This window comes from Mercenaria mercenaria, chromosome 3, assembly GCF_021730395.1.
Source record: "Mercenaria mercenaria strain notata chromosome 3, MADL_Memer_1, whole genome shotgun sequence".
Lineage (NCBI taxonomy): Eukaryota > Metazoa > Mollusca > Bivalvia > Venerida > Veneridae > Mercenaria > Mercenaria mercenaria.
Window position 1 is genome coordinate 40506870 of NC_069363.1, and position 27122 is coordinate 40533991.

The 27122-nt window shown below is 34.7% G+C and overlaps 2 protein-coding genes across 2 annotated transcripts; one reads left to right on the forward strand and one right to left on the reverse strand.

Moving 5' to 3' along the window:
* The first annotated feature begins 2438 nt into the window (after positions 1-2438).
* Positions 2439-10939, forward strand: LOC123524994 (uncharacterized). Its single transcript, XM_045303660.2, has 2 exons — positions 2439-2578; positions 9555-10939. The coding sequence occupies exon 2, from the start codon at positions 9569-9571 to the stop codon at positions 10340-10342; it is 774 nt and encodes a 257-aa protein (XP_045159595.2). The 5' UTR covers positions 2439-2578; positions 9555-9568; the 3' UTR covers positions 10343-10939.
* A 5667-nt stretch (positions 10940-16606) lies between these two features.
* On the reverse strand, positions 16607-26352 carry LOC123524993 (uncharacterized). The gene is made up of 4 exons (XM_045303659.2): positions 26265-26352; positions 25427-25577; positions 24795-24906; positions 16607-21351 (listed from the first exon to the last, which is right to left on the reverse strand). Exons 1-4 carry the CDS (start codon positions 26326-26328, stop codon positions 21238-21240), a joined length of 441 nt encoding a protein of 146 aa, XP_045159594.2. The 5' UTR covers positions 26329-26352; the 3' UTR covers positions 16607-21237.
* Between the last annotated feature and the right edge of the window lie 770 nt (positions 26353-27122).

Below are 27122 nucleotides of genomic sequence, written 5' to 3' on the forward strand. Positions count from 1 at the left end.
AGAAATGTTGTTCAGCATCTTCACCTCTACCCTATGACACAAGGTTCACAACTCTGGCACCGTCAGTATTTCATGAATGAATTAAGTGTCATATTTGTTCGGAATACCAGGGTATAAACTTTTAGCTACACTTTCACTTATGTTTGTTAATACTCTAATTAAAAAGTAGATGTCCTATATCACCACCGACATCACATGACACGAAATCAGAGGTCCGTGCACTGCCTTATCCATCTATCGACAAAGAGGAAAAGTTTAACTACACGCTGATTTCACATTTGGCTGCCATATATTTTATAATCATGGGCACTTACTATAAAAAATAAAAGTTTCATAAATGAAATGTATACATGTTTACCAAATGCTCTTTCTGCGGAGTGGAAGACACCTTAAAGCATCAGACCAGCAAGAATCTGTTTAAGTAACGGCTGTGTTGTAATCATTCACTGTTATTAAAATGAACGTTTGAAAATTTTGCTTAACAAGTACCTGGCGACTTCTAAAGTTGGAGGGTGGATGACTTTCGAAACAGATCAGTTTTTTATTATTTGGGAAAACTTATTTAGATGACTTGAACCTATGTATATCTGTATTCCACAAGACGTAAGTCGAGAATTACAAAGATTTATTCATCAAAACGTGTTAAGGGCTGATGATATCATGTATCTGAACTATGACCCTGCATTTACACATGCAAAAATGTTCAACTAACGAGACATTGGTCTTCCTAGAGTTGCAAAAGCAATCAAAAACATTGTATACGGTTTCCACAATATAACAGGTCTGAGAATTTCGTTTCTATCTGGTTGTAATGTGAGAAATGCCAAACTGAAATCTATATTTAACACGATATCATGTTTTTTGAATGATTGGTGTATTATTAGGTTTTTGTAACCTAAACGGTATCATTCTCTATCACACAGCGTCTGAAATAAGTGTTTGTCACTTGAGTATACCATCTCAATAGATTAAAATTAGCAGCATGTGTGCCGCCAGAAACACGGTATCAAATGAGACTTCATACACACTTATCAAATATTACTTGTAAACTTTTTCTACTTGACGGAATGTACATTTGAGCCGTGCCATGAGAAAACCAACATAGTGGGTTTGCGACCAGCATGGATCCAGACCAGCCTGCGCATCCGCGCAGTCTGGTCAGGCTCCATGCTGTTCGCTTTTAAAGCCTATTTGAATTGGAGAAACTGTTAGCGAACAGCATGGATCCTGACCAGACTGCGCGGATGCGCAGGCTGGTCTGGATCCATGCTGGTCGCAAACCCACTATGTTGGTTTTCCCATGGCACGGCTCATTTGTAAACAGGGAATTAATAAGAAAGAAATGATTTCAATCTGTATGTAGTTGTTTCCTCCCTTGACTTTTACCGTTACAAGTTGCAGGGATTATAAAATCGAATGAGAATAAGAACAGCCTTCTGAAAATGTGTTTCAAAAGTCTCTTCACATTTGTTTGTAAAACAGATCAAAAAAGCTATGTGACGTTTGAAATACTCCGTAAAATACAAAAGCAATATTTCAAGAAAGAGGAAATAGTCAAAGTCTTTCATAGTCCTGAATGTTGGTTTTCAAACTGTTCCGATTCTTTTTTCCTTCTTGTGGTAGTTTCAATGCCAACAAGCTATACATTTGTATTAAGGATAAGACCAAAGTGCGGAAGCAATGATCCAGTGATAACGTTAACAGAGGTCTTGTGTTTGGCATCCGGCTGCTCTCCCAATTAAACATTACGGACAACGGGATTTGAGTACCGTGTATGCGTGATTTACTACAGACGCGTTGAAGAACCGATGAAGCTTCTAAGATTTGGACGTCCTCTCTTATTTTTCACTTTCTTCCGCAGTCTTCTTGAGGATTCGCTGATATGGGTTACCGATGACTATAAATATGCTTACATATAAACAAACAAACAAACAAACACCCCCAACAGTGAATGTGTAGTAATAAATCGTACCATTCCTTGTGTTTCCCTGCAGCCAAAGCTCGCACTCTACTCAGATGTCGGAGTCATAATTACTTATATTGCATTTAATTGCAACATGCTGAAGTAACATCTAAGGATACAATGACGGCCATTGTTAAAAACGACATTATAATATTCCATCATATTGCACATAGACATAAATATATCATCATCATATTACTATAAGAAAATTGACATCTGCTGTGAAAAATTAAATGGAACAAATATCATATTCAATATATAAAACTGTCTAGCCGAATTTTTAACGGAATTTGATAAATAAAAATAATAAATTATGATATCGTATCGCCCTGTCACATCAGCTTTATACCTCGTATTATAAGTTATGACAATTCGTGTTTTGGTTTATTTTCAAAATCGATATTTTTTGTATTATTTATTGAAAATAATACTGTTTATTTATCAGTTGGTATATGCGCACATGTATCACTGCGCATCCGTATTGAGAGCGAGGCAGCAGTCACTATACAGATACGAAAAATACTGGTACAGAGTAAAGCGAAAAAACTAGTCTAGTGGTTTGGAATATACATAGTAGAAATCTTTCTTGAATAGGGATACATCAAAGTTTGAAAGGTAAAATTGAGCTTCTTTTTTGCACTAAAATTATTAATCGGTATAGATATTACGAAATTGTTTATTCGTTTAATGGGCGTCTACTAAAATTTCATATTTCTATTTTCCAACTGTTATCATATATTTGATATTTGCAATATATCTAGGGGGTTATTAAGGTATCTGAATTATCATTGCATGTCACTTAAAAAACTAATAAAAACATAGTTGCTTAAAATATTTACAAAATATTTCAAAATCAGATCTTGCCCACTCAGATGTGCGAAGCTTGAACAAGCATGACAGTATTTACATTATAAATCTAAAGTTAACATTGAACGACTTAAGAAAGTTCGATACACAAGTTTATTGATGAATTAATCGATATAAAATCTGCGTAAACTTGAAATTTAAGGTTTTGATCATTAGATCGATCGAGCATGAAATTACAGCGTATCTTATACTTGTATTAGTTTAATTTATGCAAAATGGCAGTCTGGAAGATGGTGAAGGAAATTCCGTAGTATTATTTTCGATTGAAGCAAGGAAAAACATATATTTACTATGGAAAAATACCTGTTAACAAAATGTGTTCGGCATAAAACAAATAGTACTGATGTAGGACACATGACTTTGAAAAAACAAACCCACAAAACTGCAAAAATTACGCAGGTTGCAACATAAAATATGTTTGTAACTAAATATCAAATATAGTTTAAACATCCATACACGGAAATAAGGTGAATAAGTCACATGTATAAAACTAAAGACAGAAGCGTTGATGAGTACAACAGGAACTTTGTACTTGATCTCGACCCTCTGTATACACAGTTACTAACTATATATTAATAATACATTCGTTACGATTAATATTTCTACATTTTTACATCACTGTATTTAATAAGTTTATAAGGTCAGATGATCAAGACTTAATTGATAACTAATGGTCAATTAAGCTACTTAACCTATTAAGGAGTATTATCAAATATGAATTAATTTAAGATAAGGTACGACGAAGCAGTCATTCAAATTATTATGTATCTATGACAATATGAGTAAGATGTATTAATGTCTACTTCAAATTTCATTAATTGTACAGACAACAAAATGTGTATGCAAGTGTCAACAGTAAAAGTATGAGTAAAAATGTCCTCTTTATCTGATTTATTTTGTATAGTATTAACCTTTGATACTTTCAGTAACTGTGTACATGTATGACTGCAACTTGTTATAGTATTTGTGAATGATTCAATGACATTTATTCATCATTTATTGCTATGCGTACTTAATTGGTCCTACAATTAGCTAGGGAATCCTGCTCATAGTAATGAATTATTAACGGCGATATTTTGTCGCGCTGTGAACATTGAAAATGCAGGGTTAATTGTCATTTGAATAAATTCCTGCGGGTGTGACTCAACCGAGTAAAACGTGCGATCATATGATTTTAAGGTTAAAGCTAGAAACATCGTTTACTTTCCATCGCATTGGAAAAAAATGAAAACGGTTCTTATTTCATAATGATTTTGTAACGTTTTAAATGGTTGTTTTTGTTGGACGTAGTGAATATATATGTAGTATATGTGAAAAATGAGATATTCTCTGAGTTATAGCTGAAAAAAGTGTTATTACAACGCAAAAAAGACACAAGCTGTTAGTGAAACAAATTGACAACCCTTGGGGTATAATACATTTTCCGCGTAAACATTTAACATAGATGAAGATTGTTATAAAATGAAAAAACCTACGGTTGAGTACAGTAGCTAGCTGGAGATACATTATTAAACAGTCACCATGCTGAGAAATCAATGTTACAACAGTATACCAAGTGTCTAATGAGGGTGGGAATAGTGTCACAGCTATATATTTTTCAAAGTAGAACCTGTATAGAGGTAACAAGGACAAGCACAAAATGAGAATGGTGCAAAAATAATGAGCCGTGCCATGGGAAAACCAACATAGTGGGTGTGCGACCAGCATGGATCCAGACCAGCCTGCGCATCCGCGCAGTCTGGTCAGGCTCCATGCTGTTCGCTTTTAAAGCCTATTGGAATTGGAGAAACTGTTAGCGAACAGCATGGATCCTGACCAGACTGCGCGGATGCGCAGGCTGGTCTGGATCCATGCTGGTCGCACACCAACTATGTTGGTTTTCCCATGGCGCGGCTCATATGTACTACAGCTTCCTTACGCAGAGATGATGGTCATTTAGAAAGTTACTTTGCACTGTTTAACATACACAGATGTCGAAAAGTGGACTGAGTTTATACCCAGTATTATATATGTACCTCATGTTTGAGTCAATATTGAGTCAAAACGTAAGAAAATATATATTAAAGAGATTTACCCCTCTGTTTTTTTCTCGGTTCTAGCACCTATCAAACACCGGGGCCACATAAAAAGGATGAACTTTTTATTCTTATATGCAAAACGCAGTTAGTCAATACAATTGGTTTTTGACATGGGAAATCCAGAAATTTTACAAAAAAAAAAAGAATATACGCAAGGAGAAAAGTTTAAACGCTTTCTGTGTATATTTAATTTACTGGCCACAAAAGAATAAAATCATCTTCAGTATCAGCTTGTCACAATAAGTATATTAAATTATATTCTGACTAGTTTTGCACAGTATTTCCATGGTTAACTGTGACTTATTCTTTTTTTGGTAGAGAACCTGTAGTTCCAGTCTTTTATGCAATGATATTCAACCGTCACAACTCCGTCTACTTTAGCACCGGCACAAGAATTCATAAAGAAATATTACAACAATGGTATGCGGCAATAAAGGATATTTTTATTGGTTCTTGATCATTCACAGGACCTGGCAACCGTCTCTCTCAGAAATTGTCTGTTTTATGTCGTGTTTATGTCAAAGATCCGATAGCAAATGAGACATATTAATTTCATCAATTCGTACAAGGAACGGCGAGTGTTTTCACATGCTCTTCATTATTAGCAATTAATGATACGATGATCAAGGTTTGACATAAACAACAAAGGTATACACATGTATAAAAAAAAATAAGCTAATTAAGAAATTATTTCATTCTGAACTCATATAAAAACCGTTATTTAGTTTCGTTGTCTGTTCAACATATGCAGTGATCATTAAGATACACCTCTTAAGTATACAATAGATTATCATGTACTTAGTGTTTTGAGTCTGTATTAAATACATCTAGTATCTAAAACGTGTCTTAATTGTTGCAAGCATTACTTTCCTCAAGATATTAATTATAAAAAAAAAACTCAATTTTTGTCAAGACTGTCGACAGTAAAGTTTGACATGTAGGTTATTTAAAATTACAAAGTAAATGCATACATTAAAATTAGAAAATATGTAAGTGTATACAGTTTGGTTTTCTAAATCTAGACAGCGGTGAATATGCTTAAAGATGTGCAGATATTTTGGTTGCTGAACCTCTCCACTTTCTAATAATGATGCTACTGAATGAAAAAAAAAAGTAATTTAGGTATTTTGCGAAGTGTTAGTTGGTATCATTCATGTTTATCAAGTAACGTTTATAACTTACCGTTATTTACATAGATCAGGCAAATGTTGAAAGCCAAGGTGCGCTTATCAGTCGTTCATTTAGGAATTTTCAGGTTTATCGGAGTACCTGGGGATAAAATTGTCTTTTATCTACCGCTGTATCGAAAATACATAAGCAGCTACTGATTTTCATCTTTCATTGAAAGAAGTGCATTTTCTATCAATCAAGAATTCATAGGTTAACAAATATGATTATCGTGGTAAAATGATTGAAGTCTTGAAAGAAAGTTTCCAAATTCCCAGATTTAAGTGTCCCATTTGGCGGCATGATTGCTGAATCAGAGGACTCTGGCTGTTCATTGTAAAGGTCATTTCATAAATATTTAACTGCTAGTGGGCTGGTTTACATGATACGACATGTCTTAATCATTAAAACATTCAAACTTCTTTTAAGCGGTGAAAACGGTAAACCGATACGAGAACTGATGAATAAGACATATAGTAAATATCAGATTTTTAAGCTTTTTTTAAATTTGAACAAAGGGAGAACTAAAGGGACAGTCTGTGTATCCATTCTCGAATTTCGTCCGATTCTTGGCCCCTTGACATCTAGTTTCCGTTCACCACATACGGTTAATGCTGAGGTTGTGAATTGCAGGTTAGTATTGGTGCAGACTCCGGCTAAATTCTGGTTAGGTTGAATGTTATATAACCTAAATAGTGTTGAAAATGGGGCTTTAGATATACGTAACAAACAAATGAGTACATTGCAATTAGTACAGCATAATATGTACTCATTGCTATATAACAAATACATGTACAAGAATGAACCAACATATTACTGAGACCACTCCTTTCAGGGATCCGTCAACAAAGACAAGAGGAGTTTGGGGATTTATAATAGCGTTACTGAAATAAAAATAAAAAACTTATTAAATGCCCGTATTACAGTATACGTATAATTGTAATGTTAATAAACATTATAAAGATAACGAAGGAAAGCCCGTACGTTCTGGTTATCTTGCGTTGAAATTATATATTGCTATCTTGGGGTTTGTAGCAATTTTCAAAGCAAATAGTCTGTCAGTTGTTAGATACAAATCGAAGTCGGTAAACAAGCCTGTATTTCTAATTAACTTGGCCAGCGTTTCCAACTGGAGAGAAAAGTTTCCATTTTTCACCATCGAAAAATCTAAAATATATCTGCGTCGTTATAATTGAGCCGCACCATGAGAAAACCAACATAGTGCATTTGCGACCAGCATGGATCCAGATCAGACTGCACATCCGCGCGGTCTGGTCAGGATCCATACTGTTCGCTAACGATATCTGTAGTTGCAATAGGGTTTGAAAGCGAACAGTTCGCAAATGCACTATGTTGGTTTTCTCATGGTGCGGCTCAAGTTCATGGTACTACAAGGTCAAAATACTAAGACGAAAACGTCCGTTGACACTAATTGAAAAAGTTTCTTGTCAGTTTGAATAAGTAGGCGATTTAAGTTTGATCAATTCATGCAGTAACAAAATAAAAGTGACCTTTAATTAAAAGTCATGTCAAAATAATATTATACGAGTACAATACCAGTAAACTATACACAAAAAAAGTCAATGACTATATCCCTCTCAACTGTCGAAGAATGTGTCTGATAGTCACCTACTGATATGAGCGATAACATTTGAATTTAGATTTTACATATCATACAAATAACAATAAGGTTTAAAAAATCCTTGCATCCGGTAACATGCCCAAAACAATTAGGGCAGATACGTCGGAAGAAAAATTGTTTTGGATTTTTTTTATTCAGAGACTTTTCAGAAATTATTTTTGTGTCAAAAATGAATACAAATAAGGGGATTATGCCTTTGGAGCATCAGTAAGTTGATTTCTAACATCACTATGTTTAAAGCATAAAAAGTGCAGTTTTGCAACTTTTTGTTAAATAGTAGAAAAAAATTCTCCAATGCCATAAAAACATTTAGGGTCGGGCTAAAAATTTAGGGTTGGTCGAGATACCGGAAACAAACAATTTTTTACACCTAAAATGTATCAAATATAATTTGTGGCTGCTGAATAAAACTAGGTAAACAGTTTTAGATATTTATGTACTTTTTCTAAATGCGCTGTGTATGTCAAAATACCAGTATAACTTGGACAATTTTGTTTTCTTAACATTTGAATTTTATTAAAATAATGATATCTGTTAAAAAATATTGTATCTATTCTCTAAATTATTCCTAAATGAGTCATGCTATCTAAGAATATGTGAAAAGGTCATTACAAGTTGAAAGAGTCAGTAAATTCCATTAAGCCAGGGCAATAATTCTCCTTTTCAGACAATTCGCTAAAATTTGAATAAAAATGGTATGGCCTCCTAATGTATTCCTGAGGGGAACGTAATATATCTCTCTTTGTTTTGAAGAAAATGAGCTTTCTGTAACAGATACGTATGTTACTTTATAAGGGAAGCTAAAATAATAACCTCAAAAATAAATTGTCTCCTTTAAATTTTTGGTATTTTGTATCACTTTTTTGTTTTGCATTATGTGTTTCGACATTATGGACATGCAAAAACACTTTGTAGCCCAATGGATAATGGCGGGCTGCATATCTAAGAGCTTGCAAGTGGAAGACCATTTTGTCACAGATTTGCTTCCTACATATATATGACCATTGTTTTGCATTTCGATTTGTGCATGTTTTTGTGTTGTTATTTTTTTTCTTTTCAAGTCAACTTCCTGGCGAGTGACTCTTTATGATACAGATGAGATAAAACCTTTGTGAAAATCGCTTCCGTTAATTCCTTGCAACATTTTTTTGTACACATACGCAGGACAGTGGGTGTACTATCAAGTAAACTGGTCAAAGGCGTTTCTGACACTGACATTAACTATATGTAGAAATGATTAATTAAATAGCAGAAAATGAAGAAAAAGCTACATAAATGTAATTGAAACGTTTTATTTACTATGTCCCTTTAGGCGTTCTAATCGAAATTCAACATCAGTTTGATTGATCGATTTGAACAATGTGGAAAGGTTACCACTTTTTAAGCAAAGTAACGGATACGCGTGTTGTTTACTCTCACGAGTTTTGCGGACTTGCTTGTTTGAAACTGAATGATATGACTTACAGTTGAAATGTTTCAAAAAGGTGTTTCACTAGCAACAAATTTTCATGCTGATAAACAAAAGTTCAAGATAAGATATTGTATGTAAATTCGATAGTATTATTTGCATACAACAAATGCGGAAAAAAGGCATTACGAAATCGGTCATTCCACCAGCACTTAAAATAGTGGATTTAAATTGAAGAAAATAAATTGAATGTGAAACTTATTTGTTCATTTGGATTTCATTTCATGTATTGACGCAAACACGAAATTCTGTCCCCCAAGATCATTACAGATTTTTCAGTTGTCAACGAAAATGTGAGTTTCAGTAGAGTTAAATGTGACATTCCTGATGCTCATAATTTAATAAAACCGATTTCTTCTGTCTTTTCAGGACCAAACGGAAGCATGTCGCAGGAATTGATAGACCTGGAGGAGTTGGTTCGAACTTGGGTCAATGACTTCCCGCTTGACAAGAGCCAACGTAAAGATGCAGACGACATATTGTCCACAGATATAAACTGGAACCACGTGCGAATACATCATGGGAAAACGGAATATTACGACACGATCAAGAAGTCAACGCCTAAAACGCACGTGCTGTTTAGCGCGCATTTTACAAACGATACAGACCAACAGCAGGTCTATACCCTTAAGACCGAAAGGAGAACAAAATCAACATGCAATATCTCTATGGAAAAATGTTACACGATTGGATTTAGCCTTGACATTAAATTGTGCCCGCCAAATCCTGTGATAGAAGCAAACGCTGGTTTCAAAGGCGAAATGTCAGTTAAAAAGGCAGACGAAGAGTCATTTGAAGAGGAACTCGTTTGGTCTGTCGATAATCAGATCAGCGTTCCGCCAAAAGTCAAAACAAAAGCTGATCTGGTGCTAAAAGAAGACGAGTACACGAGTCATTTCAAATGTGAGACCAAGTTTGAAGGAAAGATTCACGTAACGTTGAGAAGCAAGCGTGATAACTCCCCAATTACTACGCTGACGGGCGATGTCCGACATATTTTCCGTGCAGATCAAGGTTTCCGAGTAGATAAAACTGGAATTTATTACGTGTCGCAAGGACGGTGTAAATGTAGGTTCGGAATAGAGCAGCATGTAAGGCTTAGCCAAATAGCATTGAAAGATGTGGTTGATACGGACGAAGATGAAAATACGGAATGAAACTTTTCTTGATCCTAAATGCTGGTTGTGAAAAATCAGATTGCTGAATGTACATAGAACTTCAAATACATACTACATTTGGAAGACCTTTATTCATTCCGAAATTTATAATATGAGAGATAAATTCATTAACAACCACGACTGATATAGATACATTCCAGAAAATATATAGGACCGCAAAATACATGAGGATACTTTAAAATGACATGAATTGAAAAACAAGAAAAAATAATAAAAGCATTATTTTTTAATTAAAAAAATGACAGAAAGAAAAGTATATTCTGCATGTGATGTGGTTGGTGGATAAACAATTAGTGCATTTTAGATGCATGATGAAGCACGAGAGAAAGAGATACCCATAGGCAACACGCACGTGACTTTTGATTGACAAATTAATTATTATGACACCTTCTGGACATCTTCATCTTGAACTGCGTAGTGTTTACAGATCAATTTAAGCTTTTGTGACATATTACGGTAATACGGTATGCGCTGACTTTATGTATTTGACCTGCAGTGATAAGATTATACTTTTCATATTCAGTTGTTATGTAAGTATTAATAGTTGTATTTAAATAGATCGATTCAATGCATATACCCCACCGTTCCTAGTCTTTTTATATAATTAACAGGTTGTTACAACTTGCTCTAAAGTTTGAATTATATTTTTCCATTTCCAGTTTTATGTAGAAATTCTACAAAATGTCCTTGTTCTCGAAAATGTCCTGGTTCTCGAAAGTAGAATTTTCCTTTTTTTTTCGAAAGCGCTCATTGGGCGTGGTTAAACATGTAACTGGTTTTTTACATTACAGTCTGCCATTTTTACGTTTTCTCTGTAATTACATTTTTCTGTGGATGTTACAATACATAACAAGTAGAAAAACAATTTATTATCTGCCTGCCACTGGTAAAACATGCGAAATGCTTTGAATGTCAAGTTTTGAACTCTCCGGTGTATGCAAGAGCCAATGTTGTGTTGTTTTTTCTCCGAGGCAATTTATCAATCTCTTTTGGAGAAGATGCTACAATTTGTCATGACTTTCTTAATTGTTTTCAAGAAAACAATTTGCGGGTCTTATTTCTATTGATTTCTCTCCATACAAAGACAGAATATGACCCTAGAGTACATTCATTAACAGTGCCAGACTGAGTCTCAGGATTAATTCTGACACATTTCATGGTAATTGGAGGATCCAGTCCAATATCTAGCTATCTGTTGCAAGAACAAACCTTATCTGGTTATCAGTGATGATGCTTTTAGATGTTTGATATTTTAGATCTTTGTGTGATATCGAAATAATCTACCTCTAAACAGGTGCTTTATTTTGATGAAGAGCCTAGAAAAGTGCACATGTTTGTTTTGCATTCCAACTGATATTACCACTGCAGTTATAGAGGGGCATTTCAGAATCGTATGTTTTGCGATAAGAGCTATAGAGGGGCATTTTAGAATCGTATGTTTTGCGATAAGAGCTATAGAGGGGCATTTAAGAATCGTATGCAATAAGAGCTATAGAGGGGCATTTAGGAATCGTATGTTTTGCAATAAGAGCTATAGTGGGGCATTTAAGAAACGTATGTTTTGCGATAAGAGCTATAGAGAGGCAATTAAGAATCGTGTTTTGCAATAAGGGCTATAGAGGGGCATTTAAGAAACGTATGTTTTACGATATGAGCTATAAAGGGGCATTTAAGAATCGTGTTTTGCGATAAGAGCTGTGGAGGGGCATTTAACAAGCGTATGTTTTGCGATAAGAGCTATAGTGGGGCATTTAAGAATCGTATGTTTTGCAATAAGAGCTATAGAGGGGCATTTAGGAATCGTATTTTTTGCAATAAGGGCTATAGAGGGTCATTTAGGAATCGTATGTTTTGCAATAAGAGCTATAGAGGGGCATTTAGGAATCGTATGTTTTGCAATAAGAGCTATAGAGGGGCATTTAAGAATCGTATGTTTTGCGATAAGAGCTTTAGAGGGGCATTTAAGAAACGTATGTTTTGCGATAAGAGCTATAGAGGGGCAATTAAGAATCGTGTTTTGCAATAAGGGCTATAGAGGGGCATTTAAGAAACGTATGTTTTACGATATGAGCTATAAAGGGGCATTTAAGAATCGTGTTTTGCGATAAGAGCTGTGGAGGGGCATTTAACAAGCGTATGTTTTGCGATAAGAGCTATAGAGGGGCATTTCGGGATCGTATGTTTTGAGATAAGAGCTATAGAGGGCCATTTAGGACTCGTATGTTTTGCAATAAGAGCTATAGAGGGGCATTTAAGAATCGTATGTTTTGCGATAAGAGCTATAGAGGGGCATTTAGGAAAATTATGTTTTGCGATAAGAGCTATAGAGGGACATTTAAGAATCCGTATGCTTTGCAATAAGAGCTAAAGAGGGGCATTTAAGAATCGTATGTTTTGCAATAAGAGCTATAGAGGGGCATTTAAGAATCGTATGTTTTGCGATAAGAGCTATAGAGGGGCATTTAAGAATCCGTATGTTTTGCAATAAGAGCTAAAGAGGGGCATTTAAGAATCGTATGTTTTGCAATAAGAGCTATAGAGGGGCATTTAAGAATCGTATGTTTTGCGATAAGAGCTATAGAGGGGCATTTAAGAATCGTATGTTTTGAGATAAGAGCTACAGAGGGGCATTTAGGAATCGTATGTTTTGCGATAAGAGCTATAGAGGGGCATGTAGGAATCGTGTTTTGCGATAAGAGCTGTGGAGGGGCATTTAAGAATCGTATGTTTTGCGATAAGAGCTGTGGAGGGGCATTTAAGAATCGTATGTTTTGTAATAAGATCTATAGAGGGGCATTTAAGAATCGTATGTTTTGCAATAAGAGCTATAGAGGGCATTTAGGAATCGTATGTTTTGCGATAAGAGCTATAGAGGGCATTTAGGAATCGTGTTTTGCGATAAGATCTGTGTAGGGGCATTTAAGAATCGTATGTTTTGCGATAAGAGCTATAGAGGGCATTTAAGAATCGTAGTTTTGCAATAAGAGCTATAGAGGGGCATTTAAGAATCGTATGTTTTGCGATAAGAGCTACAGAGGGGCATTTAGGAATCGTATGTTTTGCGATAAGAGCTATAGAGGGGCATTTAGGAATCGTGTTTTGCGATAAGATCTGTGTAGGGGCATTTAAGAATCGTATGTTTTGCGATAAGAGCTATAGAGGGGCATTTAGGAATCGTGTGTTTTGCGAGAAGATCTATAGAGGGGCATTTAGGAATCGTGTTTTGCGATAAGATCTACAGAGGGGCATTTAGGAATCGTATGTTTTGCGATAAGATCTATAGAGGGGCATTTAGGAATCGTGTTTTGCGATAAGAGCTGTGGAGGGGCATTTAAGAATCGTATGTTTTGCGATAAGATCTATAGAGGGGCATTTAGGAATCGTATGTTTTGCGATAAGAGCTATAGAGGGGCATTTAGGAATCGTATTTTTTGCAATAAGGGCTATAGAGGGTCATTTAGGAATCGTATGTTTTGCAATAAGAGCTATAGAGGGGCATTTAGGAATCGTATGTTTTGCAATAAGAGCTATAGAGGGGCATTTAAGAATCGTATGTTTTGCGATAAGAGCTTTAGAGGGGCATTTAAGAAACGTATGTTTTGCGATAAGAGCTATAGAGGGGCAATTAAGAATCGTGTTTTGCAATAAGAGCTATAGAGGGGCATTTAGGAATCGTATGTTTTGCAATAAGAGCTATAGTGGGGCATTTAAGAAACGTATGTTTTGCGATAAGAGCTATAGAGGGGCAATTAAAAATCGTGTTTTGCAATAAGGGCTATAGAGGGGCATTTAAGAAACGTATGTTTTACGATATGAGCTATAAAGGGGCATTTAAGAATCGTGTTTTGCGATAAGAGCTGTGGAGGGGCATTTAACAAGCGTATGTTTTGCGATAAGAGCTATAGTGGGGCATTTAAGAATCGTATGTTTTGCAATAAGAGCTATAGAGGGGCATTTAGGAATCGTATTTTTTGCAATAAGGGCTATAGAGGGTCATTTAGGAATCGTATGTTTTGCAATAAGAGCTATAGAGGGGCATTTAGGAATCGTATGTTTTGCAATAAGAGCTATAGAGGGGCATTTAAGAATCGTATGTTTTGCGATAAGAGCTTTAGAGGGGCATTTACGAAACGTATGTTTTGCGATAAGAGCTATAGAGGGGCAATTAAGAATCGTGTTTTGCAATAAGGGCTATAGAGGGGCATTTAAGAAACGTATGTTTTACGATATGAGCTATAAAGGAGCATTTAAGAATCGTGTTTTGCGATAAGAGCTGTGGAGGGGCATTTAACAAGCGTATGTTTTGCGATAAGAGCTATAGAGGGGCATTTCGGGATCGTATGTTTTGAGATAAGAGCTATAGAGGGCCATTTAGGACTCGTATGTTTTGCAATAAGAGCTATAGAGGGGCATTTAAGAATCGTATGTTTTGCGATAAGAGCTATAGAGGGGCATTTAGGAAAATTATGTTTTGCGATAAGAGCTATAGAGGGACATTTAAGAATCCGTATGCTTTGCAATAAGAGCTAAAGAGGGGCATTTAAGAATCGTATGTTTTGCAATAAGAGCTATAGAGGGGCATTTAAGAATCGTATGTTTTGCGATAAGAGCTATAGAGGGGCATTTAAGAATCCGTATGTTTTGCAATAAGAGCTAAAGAGGGGCATTTAAGAATCGTATGTTTTGCAATAAGAGCTATAGAGGGGCATTTAAGAATCGTATGTTTTGCGATAAGAGCTATAGAGGGGCATTTAAGAATCGTATGGTTTGAGATAAGAGCTATAGAGGGGCATTTAGGAATCGTATGTTTTGCGATAAGAGCTATAGAGGGGCATGTAGGAATCGTGTTTTGCGATAAGAGCTGTGGAGGGGCATTTAAGAATCGTATGTTTTGCGATAAGAGCTGTGGAGGGGCATTTAAGAATCGTATGTTTTGTAATAAGATCTATAGAGGGGCATTTAAGAATCGTATGTTTTGCAATAAGAGCTATAGAGGGGCATTTAGGAATCGTATGTTTTGCGATAAGAGCTATAGAGGGGCATTTAGGAATCGTGTTTTGCGATAAGATCTGTGTAGGGGCATTTAAGAATCGTATGTTTTGCGATAAGAGCTATAGAGGGGCATTTAAGAATCGTATGTTTTGCAATAAGAGCTATAGAGGGGCATTTAAGAATCGTATGTTTTGCGATAAGAGCTACAGAGGGGCATTTAGGAATCGTGTTTTGCGATAAGATCTGTGTAGGGGCATTTAAGAATCGTATGTTTTGCGATAAGAGCTATAGAGGGGCATTTAGGAATCGTGTGTTTTGCGAGAAGATCTATAGAGGGGCATTTAGGAATCGTGTTTTGCGATAAGATCTACAGAGGGGCATTTAGGAATCGTATGTTTTGCGATAAGATCTATAGAGGGGCATTTAGGAATCGTGTTTTGCGATAAGAGCTGTGGAGGGGCATTTAAGAATCGTATGTTTTGCGATAAGATCTATAGAGGGGCATTTAGGAATCGTATGTTTTGCGATAAGAGCTATAGAGGGGCATTTAGGAATCGTATGTTTTGCAATAAGAGCTATAGAGGGGCATTTAAGAATCGTATGTTTTGCAATAAAAGCTATCTTATGGACATGGTCATTTAACGGCGGTCATATCTTCAGTGCCTTACATTCGGATTACAAGATTAAGATTTCCCATCCCTCAAATGGAAGTCATTTTACTAAAAAGAAAGGTTTTTCTATAACATGTATATAATAAACTTTATTACTGTATCAAAAGATTTGTACTAAAGATGTAACAAATGTTGCATGAACATCTGTGTTTGAGAAATATCATAATCGAGATCTCACACGCTTAATGGAGCAGATCATTTTAGGTTTTTACTAATGTTATATCAAGTAAAACATCATCAAAAATATCTGAACCAAGGAGATTATTATCATATTGTAATACAAGATTATTGCACGACTACTTATTTAAGTCACAGGTTCATAGTTTGCCCACTATGACTAGTCCATAGTCAACACGTTTGCTGGGCCAGTCAGAATTTCACTTTCTAAATTTTAAGTCTGTTTTAGGGCAAACTGACTACTGACAGCTAGCCCTGGCATACAATAAATGTACAATACAGATGCCATTTAATACTTGTATGAAATTTACCAATATAAGTTATTTGCAAGTCAAATTGTTACACTTGTAACACATTGGTAAAATATGTTTCTTACCATTACACAAAACAAAATAGAAAAGCATTATCTAAGTTCTATCATTTATTTCATAATACTTTCTAAGATTTCAAATACAAAATGTATACAGCTTTAAAAATTCAAAAGTAAAGTATTAAACAGATATGAGGTAAACACCACAATACAGATCCTTCGGTAAGCAACAACACCTGTACATAAACGTGAACATGATTCACTTACTACAATAAAAAATAATATTGTAAATATTTTTCACAGCCCTTTGAATCTGAATAATTTTCTATAAAAGTGGCTCATTTCTTAGATTAAAGAAGAAAAAAAAACTGAATGTCCAGACAGTGTAGTCTGACAAAAATAAATTGTCAATATCAAATACACATTAGGTGGCAGAATAATCAGCGAGTATAGAACACATTCAATAAATGTGAAATAGAAAGGTCAACGTAATGTTTTAATACATAATTAAGCGTAGATAGAACCAAGTTCTAGAAGTATTGAATTATATCAAGAACAGTCTTTATTAATATTATAAAATGATAAAGTGAATATTCTGCAATAAAAACAGACCATGTTCAACATGAAAAACTTGTATACACTAACACTGTATTGAAAACATCAGCATTTTATTTAAAACCTATGTTTCAATGCATAAGAAAGTGATCCAACATTAATTTTCTTAATGATTGCTGTCAAATAATTTTATTTCATATGCTGGAACTTTATTTATTTGTTACTATTTTATTATCAATTTATGGTAATTAGGCATGTCTGTAAATTCAATAACCTTGAATCCAGGATCCAGGTAATCAAAACCTAAAACAGATAAATACTCTCTCTAGCTAATAACTTAATACATAAGCTCATCTTTTCATTTATTGTTTGCAAAAAAAAATCAAAAAGAAATTTTCATCGATACATGCATCATCACCTTAAAAACAACCTAAAAGTAATAAAATGCATTACTAAAAATTAGGCTTTACAATATCTTAATAACTGATAAATGGCCTTCAACATCAGAAGTCATGGATAAAAGACATAAATCAGAACTGTTTTTAGATACAGATCCTTCCTAGCAACAAAACATAACTTTAGGAAATAATATTATATCTCATAAAACAACAGTTTCCAGCATAATATTACCAAAGTTTTGTAAAATTGCTTTTACACTGAATGCTACACTTTGCCGTTTCCCCTCAACATTGGTTTCAGTTTTCTAATTAAAAACAATTACAGCTTAGATAGCATTATATTAAACACAATTAACTTCCTTATAGTCAATTTTTTCCTTTACAACAGTGAAATATATGGCATAAGGAAAGGAGATAAAATTACATCCTCAAAAAGCAACATAAATCTCCCCAAAAAACCATACTGACAGAGAAAATATAGGCAAGTCATTGTAAAATGATATTACTGTACTGAGACTCAGTTAGTATAATATCATTATTTAAATGCTGACACTTTATAAAGGATTATTTATGTATCCATCAAATATTTGCCTGATTTCTGTCAATTTCTTTTCCAACGCCCCACTATGCCGTCTAAAGCTATGACGTGATAATTGTGACGTCAGAAAAATGACTTGTTGAATAATAACACACAGTTTTCAGCCATCTTTGTTTAATATGAAAACAAATCAACTCATGTTAGAATGTAAAATACAGTTCACATTTTTCTAACATTTTTACAATAAACAGGAAAATACATACCATACATTGCAAGTTCCTTTGAACTGAAGGTTCAAATTGAAAAGATATATACATGTATATGCATCAACCAAAATGATTTAAAAGCATCAACAAAACAACGGCTGTCAGTGGACAGCGCGCTCGACTATTCTCAGTGCTTGATAGTATAATATAAGCAATGAGTAAAACTTTAACATTACAATAAGCATATTCTAAGTCGAAAAGGGGCCATAATTCAGTCAAAATGCTTGATAGAGTTGCCTCCTCCTTTTTACAGACTGGGGTCATGATGGTAAACAAGTATGCAAAATATAAAAGCAATATCTCAATGGACTTTGAAAATATTTGGGGTGGTACGCAAACTTTAACATTTATTCTAAGTCAAAAAGGGGCCATAATTCAGTCAAAATGCTTGATAGAGTTGCCTCCTCCTTTTTACAGACAGGGGTCATTATGGTAAACAAGTATGCAAAATATGAAAGCAATATCTCAATAGACTTTGCAAATATTTGGGGTGGTACGCAAACTTTAACATTTATTCTAAGTCTAAAAGGGGCCATAATTCAGTCAAAATGCTTGATAGAGTTGCCTCCTCCTTTTTACAGACTGGGGTCATGATGGTAAACAAGTATGCAAAATATGAAAGCAATATCTCAATAGACTTTGAAAATATTTGGGGTGGTACGCAAACTTTAACATTTATTCTAAGTCTAAAAGGGGCCATAATTCAGTCAAAATGCTTGATAGAGTTGCCTCCTCCTTTTTACAGACTGGGGTCATGATGTTAAACAAGTATGCAAAATATGAAAGCAATATCTCAATGGACTTTGAAAATATTTGGGGTGGTACGCAAACTTTAACATTTATTTTAAGTCGAAAAGGGGCTATAATTCAGTCAAAATGCTTGATAGAGTTGCCTCCTCCTTTTTACAGACAGTGGTCATGATGGTAAACAAGTATGCAAAATATGAAAGCAATATCTCAATGGACTTTGAAAATATTTGGGGTGATACGCAAACTTCAACATTTGTGTGATGCTCACGCTCATGCCGACGCCGGGGCGAGTAGGATAGCTCCCCTATTCTTCGAATAGTCGAGCTAAAAATCCTTTCAGAAGCAGGGTATGTCTACAGTATAAGAATTTTCAAAACCAACATGAATCAAAAATCAAAACGTCAGTATTACTTAAGTGCCAGGGGAATGGTTTAAAGTTCATCTAAATTTCTTTTACTTAAAATTTGTATTTTGTCATTAACACAATAAATAAAGAATTCTAAAACCTTTGCAAGTGTTTGTGTATATAAATATTTTCCACAACCCAAAGAATCATTTCATTATTACTTTAAAGCAGTAACTACGAAATTAAAGTACAGTTGTAACTGCTAAATTTCCAAAAACTATTTGAGCCACACCATGAAAAAACAAACATAGTGCATATGCGACCAGCCTGGATTCAGCCTAGCCTGCACATCTGTGCAGTCTGGCCAGGATCCATACTGTTCGCTTTCAAACCCAATAGCGATTAGAAATATGGATCCTCACCAGACTGCGCAGATGCGCAGGCTGGTCAGGATCCATGCTGGTCGCAAATGCACTACGTTCAGTGAGTCTGTTGGTTTTCTCATGGTGCGGCTCATTTGACATTCAATCTGGAGATTGTGATGATACACACAAGATGTGATTTAGGCAGAAATGAATATGAAAACAAGTATAAAAAAACAAGAAACATAAAAGTTCCATAAAAAACATTATGGTAAGAAGCACCATAAAAAAATAACAAAACCTTTAAAATTGCACTTATAGGTAAAGTCTAGGATCAACTAACGTAGTAAAGTACAATATGACAGTCATTATGTAAGGAAACAATCAACAAAATTATTACAAATGAAAAAGGATCATTTTGGTAAAAGAAGGAATGATCTATGTGCTTCACTTCTTCATTTTCCACTTAAGGATCAATACAAACTGTTATGTTCTTGTCACACTGAAAACAAATAAATTGATATCCTGAATTTTCTGTTTTTAATGGTAGGAGAAGACCCAGTGTTCCCTTCCATTAATTATTTCAGGCTTAGACGAGCACCTGTATAGAACAATCCAACTTGAAATTCCATAAGCTAATTTCACAGTGCCCTCAAATGACAGATTTCTGCAACCTAAACTGATTTTCAAACCAAAACATTCATTTGGGGAGGCCCTGCATATAAACATATAACAGAAACAGCAACCCTGTAATCAGTAATAAACCTGTACATTCATGACTATACCTACTGTGTATTCCTGAATTATTTCAAATGAACAAGTTTGTTATGTAATGGAAGGTAATAAATATTTTCAAATGGTTTCTTTGAGAAAAATATAAAAGTGCTGGATATATTTTTTCTTACATGAAAAAGTGAATTTTCACTACAAGTACAAACTAAAACGATCTCTCTGCGAAATAAGCTAAGCAGAGACAACCTTGCTGAAAACAGACTAGACAATACTTTGAAATTTATACACTAAAATAATATTATCTTAACATTTCATTGTTTTTCATATCTTTGCAAAATTTTCAACAAGCAATGGAAATTTTCCGAGGTTTTTTTTGTGTTGGTTTAACATCGCACCGACACATGATAGGTCATATGGCGAGTTTCCAGCTTTAATGGTGGAGGAAGACTCCAGGTGCCCCTCCGTGCATTATTTCATCACAAGCGGGCAACTGGGTAGAACCACCGACCTTCCGTAAGCCAGCTGGATGGCTTCCTCACATAAAGAATTCAACGCCCCCAGTGAGGCTCGAACCCACATCGATGAGGGAAATTTTCCATATCAAAAATATTTGAATGCAGTAAACTATGAAATATTTTGGGGCAGAAGTAGAAAATTTGTGTACTGTAAGCTTAACATAAGTTCCTGGGCAAAATGTGCCTAAAAAGTAATAACAAATACAGATCATAACCAAATCACAGATTATATTTTTATACAAATGTCCAATCCAAGTCTACATCACTGGTTCCCCTCTTCCTCCTCTTCAGCAGTTTCAAGTCCATTATCAAGTTCTGGGTACCAGGACTTGTCCTGTTTTTTGCACAAAAACAATAAAACCCGGTCATCCTCCACCTATGGAGATAAAAGTAAAGTAAAATGTAAAAACAAAATACTCCTGAAAATAAAATATGTACTGTAGAAAACAAGTGTGGAACAGGAAAATATTTTTTTAGGTTATGAAAAACCATACAAATTTTGAGTGTTTAGATATTGTTAATTGGATAATAACAATGACAATTCAACTGTTTCTAATATTGGAGAAACAACCACATTTTGGCTATAAAAAACAAAACAAAAGAACTTACATATTCTCTAAATTGTCATGTTTTCATGTTTTAAGAAAAAATATCTTGTACTTGTAAAGTTATCGCAGAATCCTACTACATGTGTTTGTAATAAAAGTGTGATGTATGGAAAGATGGGGAAAACTGTAAGTCCCCCTCCAGTGTAACAGGGGACAATAGTGAGTGAGTGAGTTGGGTTTTATGGCGAATCAACACAAAATGGTCATATATCGTCGAGAACAGGGGACAATAAGGCTGTATATAATGAAACTACAAAACAAGAAGGCCAAGATGGCCCTAGGTCGCTCACCTAAGAAATACATCATAACAGTGTAAAACATGTTTGACCTAGTGATTTCATGGAAACAAATATTCTGACCAATTTTCATTAAGATTGGACCAAAAAATTGGTCTCTTGCGATAAAACAAGCATTTTCTTAGATATGACCTAGTTTTTGACCCTAGATGACCCATGTTCAAACTCGACCTAGATTTTATCAAGGCAATCATTCTGACCAAAATTCATGAAGAACAATTGAAAAATACAGCCTCTATCACATACACAAGTTTTTTCTTTGATTTGACCAAGTGACCTAGTTTTTGACCTCAGATGACCCATATTCCAATTCGACCTAGATTTCATTAAGGCAATCATCCTGACCAAATTTCATAAAAATCAATTGAAAAAAACAGTCTCTATCGCATACACAAGATTTTTCTTTAATTTGACCTAGTGACCTAGTTTTTGACCTCAGATAACCCATATTCAAACTCGACCTAGATTTCATCAAGGCAATCACTCTGACCAAATTTCATGAATATCAATTGAAAACTACATCCTCTATTGCATACACAATGTTTTTCTTTGATTTGACCTAGTGACCTAGTTTTTGACCCCAGATGACCCTTTTTCGAACTCGGCCTAGATTTAATCAAGGTAATCATTCTGGCTAAATTTCATGAAGATCAGTTGAAAATACAGCCTCTATCGCATACACAAGGTTTTTCCTCGATTTGACCTAGTGACCTAGTTTTTGACCCCAGATGACCCATTTTCGAACTCGGCCTAGATTTCATCAAGGTAATCATTCTGACCAAAATTCATGAAGATCAATTGAAAAATACCGCTTCTATCGCATACACAAGGTTTTTCTTTGATTTGACCTAGTGACCTAGTTTTTGACCCGAGATGACCCATTTTCGAACTCGGCCTAGATTTTATCAAGGCAATCATTCTAACCAAAATTCATGAAGATCAATTAAAAAATACAGCCTCTATCGCATACACAAGGTTTTTCTTTGATTTGACCTAGTGACCTAGTTTTTGACCCGAGATGACACATTTTCAAACTCGGCCTAGATTTCATCAAGGTTATAATTCTGACCAATATTCATGAAGATTAATTGAAAAATACAGCCTCTATCGCATACACAAGGTTTTTCTTTGATTTGACCTAGTGACCTAGTTTTTGAACGAGATGACTCATTTTCGAACTCGGCCTAGATTTCATCAAGGTTATCATTCTGACCAATATTCATGAAGATTAATTGAAAAATACAGCCTCTATCGCATACACAAGCTAAATGTTGACAGACGACGGACGCCAGACATCGAGCGATCAGAAAAACTCACCTGAGCATTGCTCAGGTGAGCTAAAAAGTGACTGCTAAAATTTCGAATCTACAGCAGTTTTCTCTTAAAAAATTATACAACACTTCAATAATTATTACTCTGACATATTGGCAAAAATGCTGAAAACTTAACACCATGAATATCATTATCTTTCAAAACATGCCAGTGGAAGAAACAAAGCCAAATTCTACAGTACTTATTTTCAGTCAGTTTGATTCTGTGCCAACTGCATTTACCAATGATATGATAATTAATTTTCCTTTCCTGTATTTGAAAAGAGCAGAATTTCAACAATTACTGTTTCAGCATTTTCTTCAGCATCATTGATATTTTATCTTAAACAGAGAAAGAAATAGTTATGACTTATTATATAAAGCCATCTAATTTTCTTTCCATTTCATGTTGTTATCAATTTTATTAATTTATTCAACACAATATCATGATGTCACAATGTGTGCTGGAAAAACTTAATATTTAGAGGATATTTATTTGTTTCAGTGTAAGATTTAAATATCTTTCACAAGTGAACACCAGATGCAATACATGACAGTGACACGTGGGCTGAGCGCAAAACTATTGTAACTGTATATAAATAAAGAACAAGATACAACAGTTTCGCGCTCAGCCCTAGAATTGTATTTTCAAGAGTGACATAGCCATGAGAGAAAATGTAAAATGTGGTGTTCATGAGTGAAAGATACTTTTATCTAACATGTTAAACAAACAAATTTTTCTTTTTATTACATGTTTTGACAATTTACATATTTTACAGTTTCTTATCAGTGAAAAATGTATTTGATATTTTTCACTTATTTATGTAAAAATCACTCCTACTTTTTTATCACAAAGGGATATATTTCATTTTTTGTAATAACTTTTATATATTAATTATGCATTGTTTTTAACTCCACAATCTTAAATACATGAAAAAGCATTACTTTGAAATCAGCAATTTAAGCCATGCCATGAGAAAACCAACATAGTGGGTTTGCGACCAGCATGGATCCAGACCAGCCTGCGCATCCGCGCAGTCTGGTCAGGATCCATGCTGTTCGCTAACAGTTTCTCCTATTCCAATAGGCTTTAAAAGTGAACAGCATGGATCCTGACCAGACTGCGCGGATGCGCAGGCTGGTCTGGATCCATGCTGGTCGCAAACACACTATGTTGGTTTTCCCGTGGCACAGCTCATTTGCATTGGAGACTACTTCTGATTGTGTCGGTCCATCTAACTAAATCCAAATGTACTAATAAAATTCCAATTCATTTAATCTTCAAATACTGAAATCAACAAATTTATATCCACAAAAAATCATTGTTTTCTGTCAACACCACAAAAGTTTATGCCAAAATTAACTTTTACCGTGCAAAATTTCTAAAAAAGACTGGTCCATCATTCATTTTTTTTCAGAACCACTTTTAATTCAAAGGGGTGTTCACTGAAAATTTACTGAATGAATAGCGAACAGTGCAGACCATGATCAGACTGCATGAATGTACAGGCTGATCTTGGTCCACACTGGTTGTAAAGGCAAAACCAACTGCCGCCAGCAGGCTAAAGGTTAATGACTTTAGAGTAAATTGTTAAAAACTCATACCTCGTGGTAACTTTTGTCACTGTCAATTTCATTAGGTAGTTTCTTTATCTTTAACTGATAATTCTTTCCTTTCATATCTCCTTTCTCTCCATTTACAGTTAAACAGAAACCTCTGAAAAAATACAATTGAGTTGCACCATGAGAAAACCAACATAGTGGCTTTGCGACCAGCATGGATCCAGACCAGCCTGCATATCCACGCAGTCTGGTCAGGATCCATGCTGTTCACTTTCAAAGCCTATTGCAATTAGAGAAACCGTTAGCCAACAGCATGCATTCTGACCACTCTGAGCGGATGCGCAGTCTGATCAGGATCCATGCTGGTCCCAAAGCCACTATGTTGGTTTTCTCATAGCGTGGCTCACATGTATCTAAAAACATAAACTTTATTTCTCATTTAATGAATTACTTACTATTTATACAGGCATATGTTACTCCTTAATCAAAGTTATACCCATGTATCTATAAAATTTTAAAAAACACAATTGATCTGTCATTTAACTGTATCTATACAAATGTATTTGAAAACACATGTTAGTAATTTCTCTATATCTTCTTCTTATTGCCCGCTATATCTAATATATATCCTTGATAGAAAAACATATTATTCATAAACATATGAAATAACTTACTGATTTTCAAACAACATCTCTATCTTTGCATTAGAAGGTTTCTTTATAGCTTTAGGTAGAATGCCTTTCCTCACAATATCCGTGGATGTTTTCAAATTTTTCACTGCAACAATCACACGGACAAATCCATCTTTCTTCTTTTCATCACAGGCTAAAAGGAGAAAGAAATATTTCAATGTTTCAAGGACTTTGGATAACCCACAAATTGCAAGTGGACCTGAAATTTTAACATAAATTCATTTGAAGACACCATATCTGATATCAAAATTCTGTTAAACAATGTCCTTAAGCAGGAATCACATTTTACCTTTACCTTTATTCATAGACAATATGACAGGAAAGCCAATGACGAGTGTCAAAACAGGGATTTGCGATAATACATTGTTGCAACCGGTACGCAAGTTATACTTTTTACATACATCTATATGCATTTTGGTAAGCCTCACTTACTTATTTGCATATTCATGCAAATACACAGCATGTCTGTGGATCTGAAATAGACCTACAAAGCCAGAGAAGGGGAAGCAACTCTGACAACAGACACAACAAGATACCCTGTGTAGAGTTCAGCAGCTTGTAACACTTTTAACACGTATTTCATCACTTCTTCCCTGCTATAATTATTTACCAATAGAATAAATACTTGGAGAATTATATAACAAATGGATATGCCACCAGAGTTAGAAACTGTAGAAAGTCCAAATCTGCGTCATGCATGCAATTATGAAGTATAGTTCAAAGATCTTGTCTCTAAATTATCATGTAATTTCGAACAGATGCCAAATGGGTTACTATTTCGGTTTTTTAGATGCATTTTATAATGTAAGTGTAATTTAACCTGTGGCAGGACATATATATTCAATTTTGGCATTAGTTTCAGATTCGGTAGAAGGGTCAGCCATGTTTACAAGTCAATTACTTCCGGGTACAGGGTGTTTGCAAATATTCATAATTTTAACGTGTCCAAAACATTGTGGAATGATACTAATTTCACTTGGGTATTGATTACATTTTACTCGGACTTTATCATAGACTCCCTGTGTAAAATCTCAAACTTTTAACTAAAAGAAAGGTATTAAATCAATATAATATTTCAGTGAAACTTTAAAGTTTTGTGGTTTGTAGCATCATCTGGGTATGTGCAGTGAATAGATATGGCTCAAATCTGGAGGTTGCCACATACTCTAGTATGTTAACAAAAATACTAGGGTATTGCAACCACCAGATTTAGGCCATACTGTACATGAACTGATCAGTGAAATAAAATTGATATTCAAGAAATACTAACAGGATCATAAATATATACATTCTATTATAACAAAGTGTGACAGATCTCAGGAAACGTAATAGAACTATCTTTATCACATGTTTGACGTCGCGGGAGTGTAATAAAGTCATTAAATAAAAACGATAATAAACTAAAGTCTGTTCCACCTATTACGTTTACTTCGTTTCTGAATTATCAGTATCGGTAACATCGTCCAAAAAAACATATTTATATACCATACATCAGTATCTCTAGACCTTTTTCTCATTTTTTCAATAAAGTGTATTTTAAAGATATAATCTTGGATTTTTCTTTTTTCCCCATAGACCGTAATGCTATATGACGTTACGCCGACTTTCCAATATGGCGGCGCCCGTAGCGCAATAAACTAGGGGTCAACTCAAAATTAAAACGCCCGAGTTAATATTT

Excerpts from the sequence above, each read along its gene's own strand:
- LOC123524994 (XM_045303660.2), top strand. The coding sequence starts at position 9,569 with ATGTCGCAGGAATTGATAGACCTGGAGGAGTTGGTTCGAACTTGGGTC.
- LOC123524993 (XM_045303659.2), bottom strand. The coding sequence starts at position 26,328 with ATGGCTGACCCTTCTACCGAATCTGAAACTAATGCCAAAATTGAATAT. Across the intron at positions 25,578-26,264 it reads ATATATATGTCCTGCCACAG|CCTGTGATGAAAAGAAGAAA; the intron begins GTTAAATTACAC and ends TTCTCCTTTTAG. Across the intron at positions 21,352-24,794 it reads GTGACAAAAGTTACCACGAG|GTGGAGGATGACCGGGTTTT; the intron begins GTATGAGTTTTT and ends TTATCTCCATAG.